Source organism: Macaca nemestrina, chromosome 7 (genome assembly GCF_043159975.1).
Source record: "Macaca nemestrina isolate mMacNem1 chromosome 7, mMacNem.hap1, whole genome shotgun sequence".
NCBI classification, from domain to species: Eukaryota; Metazoa; Chordata; class Mammalia; order Primates; family Cercopithecidae; genus Macaca; species Macaca nemestrina.
Window position 1 is genome coordinate 54,886,276 of NC_092131.1, and position 24,661 is coordinate 54,910,936.

At 42.2% G+C, this 24,661-nt stretch overlaps 1 protein-coding gene across 7 annotated transcripts in view; it reads left to right on the top strand.

The window, feature by feature from the left end:
* The first annotated feature begins 16,661 nt into the window (after positions 1-16,661).
* The window catches only part of LOC105481810 (DDHD domain containing 1), a 123,098-nt gene continuing 115,098 nt past the window's right edge, over positions 16,662-24,661 (top strand). For 5 of the 7 annotated variants that reach the window (XM_011741553.2, XM_011741554.2, XM_011741555.2 and 2 more), the window contains exon 1: positions 16,662-17,661. In XM_011741553.2, coding sequence (XP_011739855.1) covers positions 16,827-17,661 — 835 coding nt within the window. In that variant the 5' untranslated portion in view covers positions 16,662-16,826. The remainder of the gene's footprint in view (positions 17,662-24,661) is intronic. The other 2 variants (XM_011741556.2, XM_011741558.2) reach the window with 1 other exon arrangement.

The window sequence follows — 24,661 nt, forward strand, 5'->3', positions numbered from 1 at the left end:
GCTCCTCGCCTCCATTCTGACTACTTGGCACAGGTGAACATCCCAGAACTCAGACCCAGAGCTTCATTTTCAACTACCTGGCAGAACAGAGAAAAAATAAAGTATGTCTCTTATACAATCGAATGTGTAGCCTGAAATGTACACCCACTATGTTGGTTAACAGAACAAGGTGCAATGTGACCAAATAGAAACACATGTTTAAGAAACAAGAAGATAGGGCACAAGCTGGACATAGAAGTACACTGAGAGCCTCTGCCTTACACCAGGTGAACCACAGGGTCCATGTGCTGAGATGACATTGTATAAGGGTCCTATCCCTAGGACTCCAGTGCCAGGAACTCCTGCAGAAGCAGCACCTCCCACCTCACGCTCCAGAGGCTTTGCCCAGTGTGAGCTGATGAATGAAGCTGGCTAGGAACATATTTCAGTTAGCAAGAAGTAAAATACATTTATTTCAGACCCCAACTTCTGAAAATTCTTTTGCAAGAACACTAAAGCTCAAACACTGTAAAGGAAAGAAAGGGGTCAGGGTTGGAAGAAGAATATAAAATAATAAAAAACACAAAAATCAGATAATTGTGAAAATATGGAAGTATAAAAAAGAGATAACACATGAGATCATGGAAGTGGTCTGTAGGCCACATCCACCCTTTCCCAGTCCCCCGGGACACTGCTGCTACTTCAACAGCTGTAGTTTCCCTCTGGGTTGATGTGATATATCAAAGTTCAATTACTTACATATTGGTTGATAGCAGTATGCCAGATGTCCCCATTTGGTCAAAGGGCCAAAAAGTTTATGTAGTCATGGATGCTGATTTGGTGGTTGGAAAAACCATCATAAAAGGCTGTAGGCTGGGCATGGTGGCTCACACCTGTAATCCCAGCACTCTGGGGGGCCGGGGAGGGTGGATCGCCTGAGGTCAGGAGTTTGAGACCAGCCTGGCCAACATGGTGAAACCCTGTCTCTACTAAAACTACAAAAATTAGCCGGGCGTGGTGGCAGGCACCTGTAATCCCAGCTACTTGGGAGGCTAAGGCAGGAGAATTGCTTGAACTCAGGAGGCAGAGGTTGCAGTGAGCCAAGATCGTGCCATTGCACTCCAGGCTGGACAACAAGAGCGAAACTCTGTCTCAAAAAAAAAAAAAAAAGGCTGTAGCTAAAAATGACCTTAGCTCAGTTTGTTACAGTAGGTAGTCAGGCAGACATGAGCAGGACAGGAGGTGGCACCCTCCCCACCCCCTACCAAGAAAATCAGGCGATCATCAAGTGATGGTCAGGCGGTTGCTAAGTCTCTCCCTAAAATAATAATTGGTTGCAGTGAGCACCAGGGATAGGCAGTTTCCCAACAGATGGAAAAAACCTGAAAGTGGTGATCAGCAGCTTCCCAATAATATCTCAGGAACTGGTTGAGTGGGCTCACAATGTGCACTAAGAGGCAAAATGGGGCAGTTTAACTGGTATATGACCTCCTAGGGACATTTGGCAGGTAAGTGAAGAATGCCTGGAGTGGGCATGTGTACAACTCCAGTAAACACACTGCCCATGCTCCCTTTCCAAGCGCTGGCAGGCCACTGCGCATGCAGACAGCACACCCCCAAGGGAAGAATCAGGGGAGAAGGGAGGCAAGACCCCTAAGTCAACAGGTCAAAGTGGGTACTTGTCCTTCAAGTCGCCTGCTTGGTCCTCTTCCAAGAGTACTTTCCTTCCTTTTTTTCCTGCTCCAAAGCTTTTTAATAAACTTTCAGTCCTGCTCTAAAACTCGCCTCAGTTGGGCACGGTGGCTCACGCCTGTAATCTCAGCACTTTGGGAGGCCGAGTAGGGCGGATCACTTGAGGTCAGGAGTTTGAGACCAGCCTGGCCAACATGGTGAAACCCCGTCTCTACTAAAAATACAAAAATTACCTGGGCGTGGTGGCGGGTGCCTGTAATCCCAGCTACTTGGGAGGCCAAGGCAAGAGAATCGCTTGCACCCAGGAGGGGGAAGTTGCAGTGAGCCAAGATGGGACCACTGCACTCCAGCCTGGGCAACAGAGTGAAATTCCATCTCAAAAATAAATAAATAAATAAATAAATAAATAAATAAATAAAACTTGCCTCAGTCTCTCCTTCTGCCTTATGCCCCTCAGTTCAATTCTTTCTTCTGAGGAGGCAAGAATTGAGGTTGCTGCAGATTTGTACAGATTGGCCACTGGTAACAAATTTCCTCATATTGCAGATAAGAAATAACCAGACCCTGTGAGAGTGAAAGAGTTGCCACAGGTCACATGTCTAACTAGTGGCAGAGCTGAGTCTGGAATCTAGGTTTCCTAATTTCCTGTCCCATACTTATTCCGTTCCTTCATTCCCACATGCCGCTGTTAGCTACACATCTTGAAACACACACGCTTTCCCTGATCTCTACCAAGAAGACTAACTTTTTTCCCCTCCGTCTATGAAGGACATTGCTAAGGACAGCTAGGACCAACAAGGCCCAAAGCTCCTACCTACAATGAGAAAGAGAAAGTTACTATAATCCAAATATTCTGTTTCTCCATACCTAGAGCTCTGCCTGGAGGAGTTCTGAAAAAGGCCTCCATGCAATAATAATAAATAATTTTTAAAAATTAATTAATTCTGTTGTCACTTGAGTACACTGATGGCTGGGGTGACAGCAAGCCTTAGTTGGGGAAAGGGTAAACCACCATTGCATCACCATGTCTTAGTGAGCTCTGGGGAACACAGTTAAAACATAGAAAGTAAACAGAAGAAATCTGGGCAGGCAAAATAAGCTTTTGCTCAATGTTATTGCCAATTAAACAGAATTGCTGTTCAGTTACTTCTTTGATAGAAGGAAACAATATTTATGTTCACTCAGGAAAAGGCATCTTCTAAGATAAGGTTGAAATATTCTAAAAAATAAGTATCAGAAAATTTTTTGTCTTTGGGGAAAAGCCAAACTTAAGGAAGTCTCCTTTAATTACACTACCTTTGCAATAAAGCAGGACTGTTAAAAATGGATGGCATAGCCATTTTAAGGAGGCTGATAAAATTGTTCCTCTCAGCACCATAAGGCAGAGTGAGAAAAAAAAAAATTGTTCCTCATGTTTCATGAACAACAAAAAAAGCACTTTTTGAAAATAGAAGTCCTCTAATTCTTGAAGCTGGTACCTCCTAATATTTGTGAAAGAAATTTCTTTAAAAGGACACCTCTATTTAATTTAAAAATGAGTTATTGGATGTTCTTGTGTGATATTATTTTATAGAGAGTCTTGTGGTATAATGGCATCCCTTATCAGGAAGCAAGGTCTAGTGACAGACAGTATAATGAATGCAGGAAGTTAGCATGTAATTCAATCCTTTCTTATGGGTTTATCCAAAGCTAGATCTTCAACAGTATGTCTACACAGACCATTTCTGGAAATGTTCCCTCATCTTTACAATTATGGTAGGCAGTCTCATCTTTTTTTTGTTTTTTTGAGATGGAACCTCGCTCTGTCACCCAAGTTGGAGTGCAAGTGGCACAATCTCAGCTCACTGCAACCTCTGCCTCCCGGGTTCAACTGATTCTCCTGCTTCAGCCTCCCGAGTAGCTGTGACTACAGGCGCCTGCCACCACACCCGGCTAACTTTTTGTATTTTTAGTAGAGACGGGGTTTCACCGTGTTACCCAGAATAGGGTCTCAATCTCCTGACCCTGTGATCTGCCCACCTCAGCCTCCCAAAGTGCTAGGATTACAGGTGTGAGCCACTGCGCCAGGCCAGTTTCATCTTCTTTAATTCATCCTATATCACATTGACTACTTAATCTTCCTTTTCCTTAAAAAAAAAAGTGGGGGGGGGTGGCAGATATGATGTTACTCTCCTGATTAAAATATCCTTCCATGTTTTCATATTATGTACAGAATAAATTCTACTCTCATGAGCATGCCATTAGGGGTCCTCTCTGCTCAGGTACAAACTTTGGCACAAGTGGCATGCAATTATTGTTTTACTTTACATTTTTTGCTACTGTACCAGATGAAGTCTTTATCCTATTCTCTTAACAATTTTCAAGTTTTCATTTCCCCTTTTGTTAATTTATGTTCATAATTTCTGCCCACTTTTCTAAAGGAAGCCTATTATGATTTCCAGTCTATGAAAAGGACCTCTTTATTTATTGAGGTTTGTAATCTTATGTCAGTCATATTTATGACAACACTTTAAGAGTTTGTTGTGATATTAACTTATGGGTGATGTTAGAAAGTCAAAAAGTTTACAGCTTAATTGATAGGCCAGAGTTTGTCTTGTGTATAATTTATGTCTAGAATCTCTTTTTGGAAGCTTTCCCTCTCATCCTCTGTTCTTCCCATTTTTCTACCAGATTCATACGAAACTACCTAGAGTTTTCCAGTCTCAGGTATTTAACACACTGACATTGGCTGGTCTTCAGAGTTTAGACCCTTCATGTCTTTACCAATCTGCTAAATAATTAAGAGTTTATTAGGTTAATGGCAAAGGAGCTACCTTTTTCCCTCTGGATGGCAGAGTTTCCTTTGTGCCTAAAGTGCTTTAGCTGGGCCCGGCCCTAAGAGTTTTGAAACCTGGGTGATAGAAGTAAAGAAGTTGTCACTTAAGAGTTGCAGACTCTGGACAGGTGCAGTGGCTCAATGCCTGTAATCCCAGAACATCGGGAGGCAGAGGCAGGTGGATCACTTGAGGTTAGGAGTTCAAGACCAGCCTGGCCCACATGGTGAAACCTCATCTCTACTAAAAATACAAAAAATTAGCCAGGTGTAGTGGTGCATGCCTGTAATCCCAGCTACTCAGGAGACTGAGGCAGGAGGATCAATTGAAGTTTCAGGTGAAAGGCATGGCTCAGAGCTGGGGGTGTCCCCTCCTTCCTGCTCAGCTTGGCACCTGGATGGTAGAGCCAGAGGGAATCAGAAGACCATGCTCTTGGCAAGGCTACCACCAATATCAGAAGGGTACAGCATCATTACCAAGGAACGAGATTCCTTCAAGCTACTTAGAGGACAGGCAGGGCATATGGGTGAACACAGTGTTGCTAGGCTGGTAGAAAAGGAACATGGTTGGCTTGGATGGTTACTGTAGTGGACAGACTGTAAGCAGATATAAGCTATCCTTTGGGGGACAACAGGGAATATTTGGGAAATATTTGACTAGGAATCAATTAAGTGGGGGCTCAAGTTATATTTGGAGCATTAAAAAGTTAATATGACCTCATGTATATCTAGTGAAAAGCCTGGTCATACCAGCTGCACACATTTAAAAATATACATACAGGCTGGGTGCGGTGGCTCATGCCTATAATCCCAACACTTTGGGAGACTGAGGCCAGTGGATCATCTGATATCAGGAGTTCAAGACCAGCCTGACCAACACGGTGAAACCCTGTCTCTACTAAAAATACAAAATTAGCTGGGCATGGTGGTGCATGCCTGTAATCCCAGCTACTTGGGAGGCTGAGGCAAGAGAATCGCTTAAACCTGGGAGGCAGAGGCTGCAATGAGTCCAGATCGTGCCATTGCACTCCAGCCTGGGCAACAAGAGTGAAACTCCATCTCAATAAACAAATAAACAAACAAACAACGACAGTGTTCCTACCTTTGTTATGAATGTATGTCAAACCATGTAGGAAGGAAATGCCCTGTTGAGGAAGTGTTTTAAAGCGGGTTGAGCCTTGTGATGTCCTTTCCGTCAAAATCAGCATGGTGACTGAGGATGAGCCCATGAGAAGACTATATGAGAATAATGGTATCAGTACTGGTCATGGAGTGAAACAAATACCTAGAGATGTCCTCATTCAATTATATGGACTGAGTGGCAATTATGTGCAAGGCCCTGTGCTACATGCTGAAGGAGCTATCAAAGTGCTTCCAGTCACATTGATTTAAGGAAGGTCGTAGCTCTGATTATTGCTAGGGACTTAAGCCCACCCTTTAAATATGTTATGGCATCTGCTATATTTAGATGATTTTTAGATGGGGTCTTGCTAAGTTGTCCAGGCTAGTCTCGAACTCTTGGGCTCAAGCAGTCCTCCCAACTCAGCCTCTCAAGTAGCTGAGACTAGATGCGTGCACCAACATGCCTGGCTCTAGATAATTATTGTTTTATTTTGTTTGACTTTTCTAGTAATCAACACTTGCTCATCATTCCTGGCTTACTCTCTATTTTCCAGTTCATCTAGCTCTTTCATGACTTTGGATCAGTAGGTACATGATTCTTTCTGCCTGGAATTTTCTTCTGCATTCCACCTCCACTCCCCTTTTCAGTTACCTTCTATTCGTCTTTCAAGTCCTGGCTTGGGTTTCTGCTATGGTTTAAATGTGCTCCCCAAATTTCATATATTGGAAACTTATTCCCCAAATTCATGTTGGTTGGAGGTGGGGCTTTGGGAGGTCATTAAGATTAGACAAGGTTATCAGGGTGGGGGCCCATGATGGGACTGTTCAAGCTTTATAAAATGAGGAAGAGAAAGATCTGAGCTGACATGCATGCTCTTTCCTTTCACCATGTGATGTTTTCTGCCATGTTATGATCCAGCAAGAAGGCCTTCACCAAATGCTGGTATTAGGCTCTTGGACTTCCCAGCCTCCAGAGCCATGAGCTAAATACATTTCGTTTCTTTTTCTTTTTCTTTTTTCTTCATATTTTAAAAATTTCATTTTCTTTTTTTATTCTAATTTTTTTTTAAATAAATTACTCAATCTGTGGTATTCAGTCATAGCAAAATAAAACAGATGAAGACAGTATCTCTTTTTCTGGGATGGCTTCTGCAAATGAATGTTCTCATCCTCACACCCAACTGATGGGTTGTTCATCCCTCTAAATATCATAATAGCACCCTTCAAGGCCCTTCTTATGGCTTCTTTCACACTTTGCAACTGCATATTTTCTACTTTTTCCACTATATCATAAGTCCTATATGGGTCAGTCTATTATTGTCTGTAAGAGTACTCTGTAAGAGTACTCTGAAAGAGTACAGTCAACACTCAGTATCCATGGACTCTGCATCTAGAGTTAACCAGCCACAGATAAAAAATGCAGGTAGGCCTACGATGCTTGTCTCTGTACTGAACATGTACAGACCTTTTTTTGTCATTATTCCCTAAACAATACAGTATAACAAGTATTTACATAGCATTTACATTATGTTTTATAATACAGATATTATATTAATAAGTAATCTACAGATGATTGAAAGTATACAGGAGAATACGCATGGGTTATATGCAAATACTGTGCTATTCTATGTAAGGGACTTGAGCATTCACAAATTTTGGCATCTGTAAGGGGTCCTAGAACCAATCACCCACAGCTACTGAGGGATGACAGTACTTGGCTGATACATAGTAGGCATTCAATACATATGTCTTCATTGGAGTTGACCTTTTGTCAATTACTCTAATAACTCATCGCTCTTGAGAGAAGGATCATTTTCATTGTCCCTCATTTTACAAGTAGGAAAATATTGTCTGACAATTATTTATAAGAGCTGAAATATGCTACTGAGCATAAAATTCTATTTGCATCTTTTTTCTCCCTAAGAATTCTATGTTTTCACCTGTGACTTAGACTACCAGGTCATCAATCAGAAAACTCCAAGAAAGTTTCACTTACCTTAAAACTTATTTAGCTCTAATGGGGTTCTCACAGTTTTCATGACCTTTAAAGGAGATCGGAATTTGTAGGCACAAAAGAATCTCATGGGTTCCTGGACTCTTCTAAAGAAGATTTCAAACAAAGCACATTAAAGAATGTGTTAAATTGGCCAGGAGCGGTGGCTCACGCCTATAATTCCAGCAGATCACCTAAGGTCAGGAGTTCGAGACCAGCCTGACCAACATGGTGAAACCCTGTCTCTACTAAAAACACAAAAATTAGCTGGGCGTGGTGGCAGGCTCTTGTAATCCCAGCTACTCGGGAGGCTGAGGCAGGAGAATCTCTTGAACCTGGGAGGTGGAAGCTGCAGTGAGCCGAGATCGCGCCATTGCACTCCAGTTTGGGGGACAAGACACAGACTTCGTCTCAAAAAAAAAAAAGAGTGGGTTAAATTTTAGTTTTTAAAACTCCATGGATTCCTCCACTGGTATTAAGAAGGCCAGCACTATTAAGTAGGGGAGAGCACAAAGTTGCAACAAGGACTGCACATGATCTAGAATTCAGGTCTGTGGCCTTTCCAAGAAGTTGTACTAACATGGAGAAGCCAAAAAGGGTTTAAGAACAGCTTCAGAGAAGAGAACGTGGGTAATTACAGGCCCTTTGAGGACTGAGAGGTTGAGTCCCTTTTCCTCATCTCTGTGTAGATTGGCCAACAGTTCTGAGATGAACAAGGTTGAGTAACTAAGGTATCAGAGGAATAGAAAGAAATGCAAATAAGGTGTTTTAGACGCTGATTCTCACCAATTCTACTTTGTAAGACTTACACATAAAAAGAAAGCAAGGGGAGAAAACTTTTGAAAAATAGGAAGTCTTTTGTTGCATAATATGTTTGCTGTCAGCTATGGCAAGTGACAATCACGGGAGGTACCACAAGAGCTTTCATACACATAAGCTCATTTTGTCTTAAATAATCTTTACCACAACAAAGTGAGGCAAGTATTGTTATTATTCCCATGTGACTGATGGTGAATCTGAGACTCAAAGCTCACACTCAGTCTTTCACAAGACTGAAAACTGAACCTAACTCTGTCTGCAATCTGCATGTGATTTGTATGACACCTGTAGACAGTGATTTTATTCAAATATGTTAATTGTCTAAATTGATGCAGTCCATAAAGGAAAGGGCTGCTTGAAGAAAAATCTCTAAAAGCAGGTAGGTGTGGTCAATATTAAACTGTATTTTCCCTTTTATTTTACTTATTTTATTTTATTATTTCTTTTTGAGGCAGAGTCTTGCTCTGTTGCCCAGGCTGGAGTGCAGTGGCACAATCTCAGCTCACTGCAACCTCCGTTTCCCATGTTCAAGTGATTCTCCTGCCTCAGCCTCCCGAGTAGCTGGGACTACAGGTGCCCACCCCCACAACCAGCTAATTTTTGTATTTTTAGTGGAGACAGGGTTTCACCATGTTGACCAGGCAGGTCTTGAACACCTGACCTCAAGTGATCTCCCTTCCTTGGCCACCCAAAGTGCTGAGATTGCAGGCGTGAGCCACAATGCCTGGCCTATTTTACTTATTTTTAAAAGCTATTTTTAATTCTACAAGTAACATATGAATATGTGCTCATCATATAAAGTTCAGATATAGAACTTAAGGTCTACCTTTACTTCCCCCTCACCATCCAGAATTAACTATGCAGATAGTTTGGAACATATCCATTCAAACATATCCTTTTCTCAACAACTTGCATATATGTTGGTAAACATATAAAAATATATGCATATATGTATATACACACAGAGATAGTGTGGGGATGTTTGTGTTTTTAATGTAAAAATAAGATCAAACCATGGGTTATTCTGTAACTTGACATTTTCCTCTAATAAATAATATGTCTTTGAGTTCTTTCTGTTCCAGTACATTCTTTTTGCTGTTTTTATTTTTATTTTTTTCTTTGATATGGAGTTTTGCTCTTGTTGCCCAGGCTGGAGTGCAATGGCGTGATCTTGACTCACTGAAACCCCTGTCTCCCAGGTTCAAGCGATTCTCCTACCTCATCCTCCTGAGTAAGTAGGATTACAGGCACCCGCCACCACACCTGGCTAATTTTTTCATATTTTTAGTAGAGACAGGGTTTCACCATGTTGACCAGGCTGGTTTGGAACTCCTGATCTCAGGTGATTCATCCGCTTCAGCCTCCCAAAGTGCTGGGATTACAGGCGTGAGCCACCATGCCCAGCTTAGCTCTTCTTTCCATAGTGTTTCATAGTCATGATGTACCATAGGCTATTTAACCATTCTGCTATTTTCATTCTTAGATCAAGATATTTTCTACTATAGAATAGCTTTCTGTTTTCAGTTTTTCTGGTTTTGGTTTTTTGTTCTTGCTTGGTTTTCAAAACAGAGATAATACACTTTGGATTATATTGTCTAATACCTATATCTATGTCAGTAAGGGTTTAGGAAAGATAATCTCTCTCCCATTGGCTTCCCAAAGGTACTTTTTAGAAAAATCCATGACTTATCTGAGAAGTTAAAGAGAAGAATATCTGTAGCAAAGTATTACAATAATATATTTATCAGGCCAGGCGGATAGCTCACACCTGTAAACTCATCATTTAAGGAGGCTGAAGTGGGTGGATCACTTGAGGTCAGGAGTTTGAGAACAGCCTGGCCAACATGGTGAAACCTCACCTCTACTAAAAAAAAAAAAAAAAAGCCTAGTGTGGTGGCAGATACTTGTACTCCCAGCTACTCGGGAGGCTGAGGCACGAGAATCGCTTGAACCCAGGAGGCAGAGGTTGCAGTGAGGCAAGATTGCACCACTGCACTCCACCCCGGGTGACAGCAAGACTCTCTCTCAAAAAATATATATATTTATTAATTTATATTTCATCTAAAATTCTAAAAATGAAAATAAGTAATTCCCTCTACTGAATAATGCTTTATTCCCTTGCTTACATATGAAGAACAAATATCAGTAACTAACTTTCATCTGATTGAAACTATGAATCACATAGCTAATCTGCTGGAAAGCGCAGAATCTAATTGTGGCCCATCTGTATTTTACAAATATATAGGGCTTTGCCCAGGATGATTTATTCCCTGATTTTTTATTTTTCTAACCTCAATTTTCCCTTTTCTCCAATTTTCTCACATATATTTGTTCTTTTGCATGTCTTTTTTTTTTTTTTTTTTTTTTTTTTGAGGTGGAGTCTCACTCTGTCACCCAGGCTGGAGTCACTGGCGCAATCTCAGCTCACTGCAAGATCCACCTCCCGGGGTCGTGCCGTTCTCTTGCCTCAGCCTCCCGAGTAGCTGGGATTACAGGCACCTGCCACCACGTTCAGCTAATTTTTGTATTTTTAGTAGAGATAGAGTTTTGCCATGTTGGCTGGAATTCCTGACCTCAGGTGATCCACCTGTCTCGGCCTCCCAAAGTGTTGGGATTACAGGCATGAGCCACCATACCTGGCCATTTCTGTTGTTTTAAATCATGCAGTGCAGCCGTAGGAAACGAATACACTGTCCCTCTATATCTTCTTAAGGTTTATAATTATATACATATATATATATATATATATCCTTCTTTTTTTTTTTTTTTTTTTGAGATGAGGTATCACTCTCACCCAGGCTGGAGTGCAGTGGCATGATCTCAGTTCACTGCAACCTTCGCCTCCCAGGTTCAAGCAATCCTCCCACCTCAGCCTCCTGAGTACTTGAGGCTATAGGCACACCACCACGTCCGGCTAATCTTTGTTTTTGTTTTTTGTTTTGTTTTTGGTAGCAACAAGGTTTCGTCATGTTGCCTAGGCTGGTTATGAACTCCTAGCTCCAGCGATCCTCCTGCCTTAGCCTCCCAAAGTGCTGGGATTACAGGCCTGATCCACCTGGCCCAGAGGTTTATAATTTCTAACCTGAGAAGTACAGTCACATGAGTGATCAAAGTTTATAATTGTTAACCCGAGAATCAGAGTAATATGAATAATCAAAAGAAGGACTATTTGTGAGTTCTTACAGATGATTAAGAATTAGTGTGAATCTGATGTTGTAAACTTAAGAAGTGAAGAAAGGAGTCACAAATGCAGGGCCATTGTTACTAATTTCTCATATTTAAAATACATGTTGCTGAATCTTGAAGATAAAATTTCTGAAGAACTTTGCTTTCCTACCATGCCATTTACATTTATTAATGGTATTACCCTAATGGCTATCTAGTATGGTTCAAATAACACAGTGGGAGACCCACAAAAAGAATTTGTAAGCTTGTGAGTCTAGAATCATATATATATATGTATGTGTATATATATATATATATAATTATTATTATTATTATTTTGAGATGGAGTTTTGCTCTTGGTGCCCAGGCTGGAGTGCAGTGGCAAGATCTCAGCTCACTGCAACCTCCGCCTCCCAGTTTCAAGTGATTCTCCTGCCTCAGCCTCCCTAGTAGCTGGAATTACAGGCATGCACCACCACGCCCAGCTAATTTTGTATTTTTAGTAGAGACAGGGTTTCACCATGTTGGGCAGGCTGGTCTCGAACTCCTGACCTTGTGATCTGCCCGCCTCAGCCTCCCAAAGTGCTGGGATTACAGGTGTGAGCCACCGTACCCGGCCTAGAATCATATTTTGTTCAAGCTGAAACTTTAAATGAATTGCTGACTTATGATGTAAGGATAAACATACTTTTTAAAGCAGTAGTTGCAAAAACAGTAAATCAATTCTGCCCTTCAGTCCTTTAAATGCTCAGCAAATTACTGACAGTTACATTCGTGGAAATAAATCCTTACTGGAACAAAGCTTCTCTTTTCTTTCCTTTTTAACTTATTTATGAAAATCAGAATAAAATACACATATACAAGGTGCTGCCTCTAAGTCTTGCTCAGCACCATATTATGATTATCAATTACTTTTTATTGAAGGCTCATATGAATCTGTGAACAAATATATACTTTCAACTTACCTGTGGAGGTAGGAAAAAACCCTAGAGCACAGAAGTCATTAAATGCATCTACAATGGATGCATAATGTGGGCCTCACAGCAGCTGATAGCTATGGCCCAACTCATTTTTCTATAATGAAAGGGCAGGAAGATGGCCAAATCTGTCTGATATAAACAAGATGACGAGGATTTTGTGGCTGCCTCCACAGAGTATGCATCAATGTTGTATTGATTCATACTTTCTTTCATTAGAATATATACCTTCAGCACCATTGATCTTTATTTCCAAAAGGAATAGAAAGCATTTTTATAGGGTTTTCGCAAGTATGGTTTTGTGGATAGGCCTCTTATAAATCTTTAAGTAAATGCATTTCATAATTCTAAATTTTAAGTGTGATTTCAGTTAAAAATAAAACGAAAACCTTCTTCACAATAGCACTAGACAATAAATATTTGTTGAATGAATAAACGGAAGGATTAATGACTTTATTCATTATGAATCCCTACATTATTTCTACCCACCTTGCTTCCTTTGGATTGTAATTTGATTTTGTCTATTAATCTGTTTTTAGGGAGAGAATGACCCCTGGGGTAGTGATGCAGCTATAGTGGCATTACAATTATATTCCTCACAGGAATTTAAAAGTTGGCATTGTGGTTTTATTTATAGACACCTCTAGACTGTGAATGCTTCACTGTAGAGCCTAGCACAGTGCCTGAAATGTCCAGTGAATGTTCCCTGCTTCAGTCTAGGTTGTTGTTTCATTTATTCAGAGCATCAAAGAAAACACTCCCATCTTTAAAAATTGGATAAGTGTAATCCTAAAACCAAAAAGTGAAATAAAATTTAAGGTATGGTGGATAGCTTATCAAACAGGAGATACAGCAGATGGTGGCATGGTTATGTCTGCCCTCTTTCTTTCATTCTAAATAGATGTCTTCCATCATACACTTTGGATGAAGCTATTTCAAGTGCAGGTGTGGGATGTTGGCTCAGGATAAATTACTCGGCATCAAGCGATCCCTAATGTTACAAAGGTGAAGACAGGTTAAAATGAGCAACACGGTGGCTTGTGCCTATAATACTAGCTACTGGGGAGGCTGCAGCAGGAGAATTACTTGAGGCCAGGAGTTCGAGTGTGCAGTGAGCTAGGATTGGGCTCCTATACTTCACCTGGGCAACAGCAAGACCCTATCTCTAAAATAATAAAATGAACAACAGGGACAAACTTTAAGAAAAGAAGAAAAAGGAAAGACAGCACGCAATTGCACTATAACATCTTTGAGACGCATGGAGGAGATGGTCATTGTTACCAGATAGGTCTTGCCATATGCCTAATGGGGACAGGAAGGTGGTAGGATACACAGATGAGCTGTTTTAGTCTTTTGTAGTAAAAACCAACTGGTTTTACCTCTTTTTTTTTTTTCTCCACACCAATAACTCCGTCAGGCTTGATTCCACATGCACCTGTTTCTTGCGGCAGCATGGCCCAGTAATGCCAGAAGTCTGAATCAATCACACTTATTTGCCTTACGTGAAAGAGGCCTGGTCTTGCATAATTATTAAATGATCTTTGCTTTGATATGCCTAGGGAGTAAAAAGGAAATAAATACATGCAGTCACATGAAGTTAGATATTGTGCTCTCAAATATCTCCTGAGCGTTGTCAGCCTGGGACCCGGTACATGGGTCTGCCATAGCCCCAGCTCACTTCCAAGGGGCAGAAGCAATCTCAGCCCACAAATGTTGATTGACATCTCCCCTCAACAAGGTCTAGACCAAGCTTGTCCAACCTGCAGCCCATGGGCCATATGCAGCCCAGGACGGCTTTGAAATGTGGCCCAACACAAATTCATAAATTTTCTTAAAACATTATGAGATTTTTTTCAGGATTTTTTAAGCGCATCAGCTACCATTAGTGTTAGTGTATTTTATGTGTGACTCGAGACAATTCTTCTTCTTTCGACATGGCCCAGGGAAGACAAAAGATTACACACACCTGGCTCTAGACCACGATAACAAGGTCAGCAGAGAATTTAGGATTCCCTTCTTCTGCCACTTGGGTTGTGTTGAGAATCAACATTTCCTTCAAAAATGATCACTCTACCTAAAAAGAGTGTAGCATTTCCCCAGTGAACCACAAAAGTATAACCTTCTCAAAATAACCAAATAAGCACAACACTTAAAAATAATAGAAACATTCATTCAATGCAAAGCAAAAGTACTTTTTTTTTTTTTTTAACAGCGGATAATGTTAATGGAAATTGTGTAGTCAAGAGTTAAAATCTGGCCAAAATAATCTGACCAGATAACTATATAGTTAGGCTACATTCTATCAAGAAACATAAAGGAATAGAATTATTTTAAATGTTGTGATATTCCTTATTCACAATACCCTTCATAGTACTTTTCATACTGTCCTATAATATAAGGTATCTGTTTACTTGTCTGTATCCCCCTCTAGGCTGTAAGCTCCTTGAAGAAAGAAAGAACTCTCTCCCATTCTCTTTTATAGTTAGCATAGAGGTGCCTGGCATATAGGTGGCCAGGCACCTATTCAAACCCTGTAGAATGAATGCTTTTACAGCTAGTAAATAGACCAAAACTCATACCCAATATCGTTTTCTGCATGTTGTCAATAGAAATATTGGAGGAGCAACTGGGAAGCAAGTACTCAGAAATTTTTTTTTTTTTTGAGTAGTAAAGAGCGTTCTGATCTTAGACGCTTTCAGTCAGAGCTGCAGTATACAATTGGATAGGTTGTTCACTGCACAAGGTTAATCAGCTAAGGGCACTAATTGGGGCAGAAAATCCAGCCTGTATTCTACTTGACAAGCCATGAACTCCAACACTGCTCTGTATCTGCCCACAGGAAGCAATGCCTTTTTTCAAATTCCTACAAAGGCACTGTACAAACTTCAGATGGGTCCTGACTTAAATAATGACAGTAATGTCTGACTGGTTACATCTCAGGAGCATGAAAAATTGCCCTACCAATCTGATTCCACCAGAAAGAGAGTAAAAGAAACAGTGAAGATTGTCTATTCTTAAAATGAAAACACTGAGATTGGAGATAGTTTTTCTCTGGATTCTCAACATAGGGTGATGTGCTTACAAAACAATTTTTTTAAATAAAAAAGACCCACATAAGGGACCCTCTGTATTCAACTTGATTCCAGAATATGAGTTACAGAATCAGAGATGCACAAAAATCTGGAAGAAACCTTAAAGTTCATAGAATTCCATTGCTAGAAGGAACTTTAGATATCATCTGGTCCAAGAATCTTAATTTTACAGATGAGGAAACTAAAAAGATCTGGGAGATTATGTGATTTGCCTGTGGCTGGTTAGCAATGCTAAATCTAGAACCTAGTTGCTTTCTAGCTTTCAATCGAATACTCTTTACCACAGATGGCTGGACTTGACATCATTATAATCAATTAAGACTGATTGTACACCCACTGTTTGGGAGAGGCTGACATACAGACTTGGTTTCCGTCAAGCGCCTTGCAATGAGGTTGAGAAAACAGGAAATCCAAGCATTAAAATATAAGTAATAATATGATATGGCATATGAAGTGAGGTTTAGATTCCAGTTTCCCAGTGGGAGTGGTGACACCAAGGTGAGTGATGGGTGTGGGGTGGAGTGCCCTCGTATCCATCCACTTATGCGTCCTGGTTCTGTCTGGAGGGACCAGGGCCTGGTGACAAAATGTCCAGGTGAGGCCGCAGTAGGGCCTAAGGTCAAAAAAAGCAATGCTGAATCCAACATCCCGGGGCCCTCTTGACACGCAGCTTAAGGCTCTGGGCTCATGACCCACACTGCAAGGATGAGTGGGATAAAGCCTATCCACATCTGGGCTGTGAACTCCAGAAGCGGGGGACCGAGGCAGCTGTGCATGAAGACCGCAGGGAAAGAGGAAGGGAGCCGAGGAGGCCCAACAGCGGCGGGCGACCTGAGGCAAGCCTGCACTCCCGGCCATAAGGGCACGGTGGGAGGCCAGCTCGCGGCGCCGCTACAGCCCGGGCTTCCGGGGCGGCGCGCGCGGCCGGGGGGCGGGGCCGGGACCGAAGCACCGCCTACGTCGGGCTGCGTGACAATGGGGCGGGCCGCAGAACGCGGCTGCGGCGGATGCGGGTCTCGTGGGGGCGGAGCGGCTGCCGCTGCCGCCGCAGCTCGGGTCGGGATTTGAAAGATTAAAAACTCTGGGTGGAGAAGGCGGCGGCGTTGAATGTGTGGCGGAAGCGCTGGGGGTCACGGCTCCGCGCGCCGCCGGGCAGCCGGCGGCGTCTCCACAGCATGAATTACCCGGGCCGCGGGTCCCCGCGGAGCCCCGAGCATAACGGCCGAGGCGGCGGCGGCGCCTGGGAGCTGGGCTCAGACGCGGGGCCGGCGTTCGGCGGCGGCGTCTGCTGCTTCGAGCACCTGCCCGGCGGGGACCCGGGCGACGGCGACGTGCCCCTGGCCCTGCTTCGCGGGGATCCTGGGCTGCATTTGGCGCCGGGCACTGAGGACCACAACCACCACCTGGCGCTGGACCCCTGCCTCAGTGACGAGAACTATGACTTCAGCTCTGCTGAGTCGGGCTCCTCGCTGCGCTACTACAGCGAGGGCGAGAGCGGCGGCGGCGGCAGCTCCTTGTCGCTGCACCCGCCGCAGCAGGCTCCGCTGGTCCCGACGAACTCGGGGGGCGGCGGGGCGACAGGAGGGGTCCCCGGGGAAAGGAAACGTACCCGGCTTGGCGGCCCGGCGGCCCGGCACCGCTATGAGGTAGTGACGGAGCTGGGCCCGGAGGAGGTACGCTGGTTTTACAAGGAGGACAAGAAGACCTGGAAGCCCTTCATCGGCTACGACTCGCTCCGCATCGAGCTCGCTTTCCGGACCCTGCTGCAGGCCACGGGTGCCCGGCGCCAGGGCGAGGACCGGGACGGCGACCATGTGTGCTCTCCCACGGGCCCAGCCTCCAGTTCCGGAGAAGATGACGATGAGGACCGCGCCTGTGGCTTCTGCCAGAGTACGACGGGGCACGAGCCCGAGATGGTGGAACTGGTGAACATCGAGCCTGTGTGCGTGCGGGGTGGCCTCTACGAGGTGGATGTGACCCAAGGAGAGTGCTACCCGGTGTATTGGAACCGTGAGTAGCGGGCTGGGGTTAGGGCGGGACGGGCTGTCCCTGCATGGGCCGATGTGCACCGGTGTGGGTTTGGGACTGGTCGCCGCGAAGAGGGAGGCGCGTGAGGCCTGGCGTTTGTCCGGGGCAGGATGGAGATTGCGCAGGGAGCGTCGGCAGGTGAAGGGTAAACGAGCAGATGGCAAAACCCAAGCTGCCTGGGGTCAGGAGGACTGGATACCTTAGTGAGTAGCGCCTCCTGGGTGAGCCGGGTGCTGCTGCCATCCCCTGGAAGTGATCCAGGAACGGATCCGCAGCCCGAGGTTTAATTTCGTGATCCTACCAGCTTTGTCCACCTGGGGATCTGGTTCGGTCTCATTTACCCTGAACAGCCTATGATTTAAATAGCGGCACGTTTTCTGGAGTAGGAAGATTTGAGAGGATCTGCTCGAGAATCTACAGCTTAGTTACGGATTCAGGAAAAGAAAAAGAATCCCTGGCGGGAAAGGAGATAGGTGGTTCCCACTGGGTGTGTTCGGAGAGGTGGAAAGCACTGCGTGAAGCAGCTCTGGCAAGTGGCTCCGCTCCCTCGATGGAATACTGGATTCTGTCTCTTAGGTCCTCATTTACATATTTTCGTCTTTGCATCTTAACCTTGAAAAATTACTATTTCTGTGCCCCGTCTTCCTCATCTGTAAAAGGGGAGAAATTGTACCTACCTCATGGGATTGTTGTGAAAGTAAATTAGAAAATATACCTCAAGGGCTTGGAACTATGGTTGGTACTTACGTGTGATATGAGTGTTAACAGTATTTATTAGACAATAACACAGATGGGTTTATAGTTGAATAGGAAGAAGGTGACCATAAATATCTGCCAGTGCATGCAGCAAATACTACATATGTAATATATAGTAGATATTCAATAGTCACAGAAGTTATTGACCACCAGTATTATATGTAATATACACTTCTAATTTTCATGGGCCCAGTGCCCTAACTCAGGTGTCTTCAATGATTGTCACAACCCTTAAATCCTCCATACAGCACTCTGCCCTCTATTAATTAGATGGATTGGTGACAGCTTCCTTTCTGTATGTTTAGCACCTTACCATCGGCAGAGCCCATCACCTTTACCTTTGTACTCTGATAGGGCCTAGTGCAATACATATTCAATAACTAGTTATTGAATTGCAATCAGTGATTCTGATAATGTTAAAACATTCATATGTTAAGCATGACTTACTAAGATAGCAATTCCAACGTGTGTCAAATCACCAAATAAAATAATAGCAGGAAATTTAATTTCTTACTGCACATTAAGATGATACTAAAGGCATTCATTACCATTTTTATAAGGTCAGATTCAGTGAGATCTGTTACACATTCACTTTTTTAGATTATAAGCTCACTAAAGACAGGATATGTTTATATTCATTCAGTTCTTTCATATTCAGAGTATTTGTATGTCCATAACGGTACTCTTGTGAAGGCATTAAGAAAGATGGGGAAAAGGAAAATCCTTACCCTTTCAGAGCTTCCCGCTCGGTGTTTCCTTCAAATGACTTAAACATCATCATTTTTTTTTTTTTTTCCTGAATATAGAAGTACCAAGACTTAGTGGAGTCAGAAAGTTGGATAAAAATACAGGGTATCCTTGGAGAGGGGACGGAAACCGAGAGATGAATCTTACCCTTAGATTAAACTGAAGTATATTCACCAAGAATACTGTGTGCTCTCTTGGTTTTTGATAAAATTGTTAATGCCTGCATAGTGCTTCACTGTTTACAAAGTGATTTTTGACGTTCATTATTTTACAGTGATAGCAAATTAATACTAACATTATATACATGAAGAAATGGGCTCAGCGAAATTAATGAGCTTGTCCAAGGTCACTCAGCTACAAAGTGATGAAGCAGTTCATTCATTAGTCTAGTGGGGGAATACATTGCATTATGCAAAGAGCTTCTGACCCATCCAAGGGTGAGGGTATCAGGAAAGCGTCCCAGAATATTTAAGACAGAGTCTTACAGGATGAATTTAATGAAGCAGAGAAATAGAGGGAAGGGCATTCCAGCTAGATAGGTACATACACAAGGACACAGGTCTGAAACTGCATGGCATTTTAAGGAAGTGAAGTCTACACCTGCAGGCACTGAGACACATGGGGTTGGGTTTGGGCTTTGACCAACCACAGAGACCGAAGTATGTGAGGGCTGGTGTTTGGTCAGGGACAGGATGGAGATTGTGAAGGGAGCACCTGCACATGAATGGCACATTTGGGAGAATAGCTGGAAAAGGGACAGAGTAGATAAGCAGTGCTAAGGAGTTTGGCCTTTATCCTGTGAGTAATGAGGAACCAAACAGTAGAAGGTTCTTTATACTTACATGTGATTAATGACAATGCAAAGGTTGAGCTGGAGAGTTGGAAGCAGAATATCAGTAGAATGCTAGTATCATAAATCAAGTAAGAACTGGTGGGAGCCTACAAAAGTTAACCTAAAGGTAATGTGGACTTGTCTTTCTCCAGTCTTCTTTCCTAAAGCAAACAGCCATTAGGCCAATTATAGCTTATAAATTTTTGTTAACTAGCATAAGAGCAACACCTGTTTTTATCTCTATTTTAGCATTTTCTAAATAATTCTCTACAAGATACAGTCCTGTGGATGTCCAAGCCCTCATATGAGCTATAATAAAATCACAATCGTGCTTTTTATCTATCCTGTAATTTGCCATTTCTCACAGAATCTCATATAACTTTAATTAGTTTCTTAAGTCTCTGTGTGTACATTTTCACACTTTCTAGGAGGGTCCAGTCCCCGTATGGGTTCTTCAGCCTTTCTTCAAATAGAAAAACTCATACTATATGTTGCAGCTTTTGACCTTGCTCACATTTTACTTTTCCTTTTTAGCTGTTTTGGAAACTGGTTAGTGGTAATAAAAGAGTTTAAAAATAAAAAAAGTCCAGTAAGTTCCTGTGTAGAATGGTGGTATGAATCCATTGGCCATTTAGATTTTTGTGTCCTAATTTAGCCCACTGCATCTGGGTGTCAAGGCCAACAAGTTAGCTATACCTATTCTAAAAGAAAGATTTTATTTTATTCTTCCTTTTGAACTTGACTAGCAGATAAAATCTGAACTAATTTGGGGTACATGAATCAGAAAGGAGAACAGAATTTGTCTTCTATTAATGAGGAGCCAATATTATTACATATGAAAAAATATTAGTTGTAAACTTATTTTTGTTTTATTGTATGTTTAGATATTCTTCTGGCTGCATGTGGACATTCTAGATAAAAACTAATCATGCTGAGTAATGGTTGTGAGCTCTCTTGTTCGCAGTGTTCTTCCTGTTTGTACTCATTTCATAGACTTGTTTGAGGATTATTACATGTAACATCCTTATTACAGTGGTTGGCACATTGTACTAGGTGTTAACTATATGTGGATCTCAAAAAAACTATACACCTTATTTTTAGAAGTGCATATACAGGTTAGTAAAGTTAACCAGTGCACAGTTGTTGAGTGCCCACAATTTCTTGTTATTAGTCAGTACCTCATCAGAGGTGAAAGAATGTCTGTAAGGAATATTGGCAAGAAAGTGGCCAAAGCATTTAGTAATAGCAGATGGGAAGGCATATGGAACATTCTAGAGATATTTCATGAGCTTAGAATAATTCAACAATTCTAGGCCGGGCACGGTGGCTCACGCCTGTAATCCTAGCACTTTGGGAGGCTGAGGTGGGTGGATCACCTGAGGTCAGGAGTTCGAGACCAGTCTGGCCAACGTGGCGAAACCCCGTCTCTCCTAAAAGTACAAAAATTAGCCGGGCATGGTGGCGGGTGCCTGTAATCCCAGCTATTCAGGAGGCTGAGGCAGGAGAATCACTTGAACCTGGGAGGCAGCTGTTGCAGTGAGCCGAGATCGTGGTACTGCGCTCCAGCCTGGGCGACAAGAGCAAGACTCCATCTCAAAAAAAAAAAAAAGAATAATTCAGCAATTCTGATGGCAGTGATGTGTGCAGTTTGCACTAGGGAGTTGTGTGATTTCTATTCATTGACTAAATTAATAAAGTTATTGACCACATTTTTATATGTAGTATCCAGGAGTCTATAAACCACAGATTTCTTTTTTCCCCTCTGTCACCCCCCACCTTCTGGTATACTTATGCAGCCTACTTGCATTATTGTAATTTTAAACCATTTTCAGTTTCAAATGCTTTAGAAATAAACCGGTGGTTTTTGTGGTATATTGCAACAAAGGGAAAATTATATTCCCAGTAAAATGAGATAAAAAAAAAATTAGAGCTTTTCCCTTAATTACATGATGTTTACAAACTTGGTGTAGATGTGACCATGTTATTCATAATAACAATCCTTTATGTGGCACAGGGCATCATGGAAAATAATGGAGTCCCGGGGGCAGAAGGCACTCTTTTTTTGATCAATTTCTGTCTCCAGTAAAGCAGAACTATAGGGATAGTGCCTGACCCTGAAAAAGTGTTGGAGACTTTTATCTTTTACTCTTTATAACTGTGTTATCCCCTACTAGCCTGGACTGGAAAGCAGCCTTGGACTGCATTGAACCCTGACTGCTCAGGTTTACAGTACCAAGGCCCCAGTTTTCTGAGAACCCGCCTCATCCCAGATCAGATCTGCTTTAGAGTGCGTTTTACAATGCACAGTGACCTGCTAAAACAGAACAAGGATGTGAATGGATAGTGACATGTATGGAGGGCAGGACCTGGCACCTGACCATGGCGTTTGGGGCTTCTCTTTCCCTTTGAAATGCGTCATTACTTTAAAAACTGATCTAATATCAGTTATTGATTCACCTTATGTATGTCCAAAATGTTATAATGCATGTTTTGCAAGTGCTTTATGCAAATGCTTAGAGCAATCAGTGTGGTTTTCTTACCCCTGTAAACCCCCTCTGCTTTTCTTTCCTCTTTTACCCTTTTCTTATAAAAGAGATCTTGTGTATGCTTCTCTCTTCCAAATTTTATTTTGGGTCTTTTATCTCCATATCGCTCTTTATAGTTTGTGTTTTGCTGAGAAACCTTGATGTCTGGAACCTACAGTTGATCCTTTTTTGTAGAGAGCAAGAAAAATCTGGATGTGCTGGTCAAGGAATCCTCTGAGAATTATGGACACTGGGGAAGGACAGTGGAAGTCAGAGAGGAGAACTAGAAGAAGAACTTATTATTCACAGGAAGCCTAAGATGAAAAATATTGGCAAAAGAAATTGGGAAGTACGTAGTTATGGAATTCCTAATAACTAGGGAATCTGACCTAAGACCTTTGTTTTTTCGTGAATGTACTGGAATTTAAACTGTGCATGTTATACAAAAAAAAAAAAAAAAAAAACTGTCAGCATTGATGAAGGGTACAGATATACAGAGTCCCTTCTTTTTTTCCACAATACACTCTAAAAGTTCAGTTAAAAAGTAGAACAAGGAAAAAAATTTTTTATAGGTACTGTATATAATCTACAGTTCTACCCTTTTGCATCCACATTGGTAAAGGGAAATTGTGCCCATAAGCAGTGTTGAATCACTGATAATTGAGTAAATTAATAGAATGAAAACCACAATGCAGATACTTTCTGATACTCCTAGATTAGGAGACAAGTGAAATTCAAGGTGGTAAAAAATTGGAACTTGCCTGTACCAGAGAACTGAAGAAAAACAGTAGCAAAATTGATATAATCATATAAAAGTAATTCTATTTTATGTACTGCTTTTTAGCCTCCGCAAATTGTCAAGATTGAATTATACATTAATTAATTTTTTTTTTTTTGAGATATTCTGTTGCCGAGGATGAAGTACAGTGGTGTGATCTCAGTGCACTGCAAGCTCTGCCTCCCAGGTTCAAGCGATTCTCCTGCCTCAGCCTCCCTAGTAGCTGGGACTATAGGCATGTGCAACCATGCCCGGCTAATTTTTATATTTTTAGTAGAGATGGAGATTCACCATGTTGACCAGGCTGATCTTGAACTCCTGACGTCAAGTTATCCATCCACCTTGGCCTCCCAAAGTGCTGGGATAACAGGTGTGAGCCACTGTGTCCAGCCTGTTTGTTTGTTTGTTTGCTGTTTTGAGACAGAGTTTCGCTCTTATTGCCCAGGCTGGAGTGCAATGGTGCAATCTCGGCTCACTGAGACCTCTGCCTCCCAGGTTCAAGTGATTTTCCTGCCTCAGCCTCCCAAAGTGCTGGGATTACAGGCATGCATTATCACACCTGGCCCATTAATGTTTATTTTAATGTCTTCTTATATTAAGCTATCTCTAGATAATCTTTATAATCACTGCTCTTGTATGTTTAAATAAAGTCTATTGAATGACCGCCGGGGGTCAGGTCACCCTTTGGAAATGACACTGTTACTGGTACTTCTGTATTCCAAGACCTCAGATACTGGAAAATCCTTGAGAAATACAAATTCCATCTGAATGGATGGCTTTTCCAAATAATGGAGAGTTAAGCTTTTATGTGCTGGAATGTAATATTAACTATATGGATGGAAATCTCTCTGATATTACTAATTGTCTCTGGCTGCTTCTCAGTGGACTATCTTTATGAACCTTGATGCAGGATATCCTTTGAGAAACATGATAGGGGACAAATAACTAGTTGTACTATGTTAAAACTTTTTTTTTTTTTTTTGAGACAAGATTTTGTTCTGTCGCTTAGGCCAGAGTAAAGTGGAGTGATCATAACTCGCGGCAGCCTTGACCTCCCAGGCTCAGGCAATCCTCCCACCTCAGACTTCAAAGAAGCTAGGACCATAGGTGCACGTCACCATGCCCAGCTAATTTTTTTAATTATTACTTGTAGAGACATGGTCTTCCTATGTTGCCCAGGCTGCTCTCAAACTCCTGGGCTCAAGCAGTCCTCCTGCCTCAGCCTCCCACAGTGCTGGGACTACGGGGATGATCCATCATACCCAGCCTTCTTAAAACTGAAGATTTTAAAGCATGTGCCATGGAATGCTCTGCTCAGTAATGTTATGTTTTTATTATTTTTGA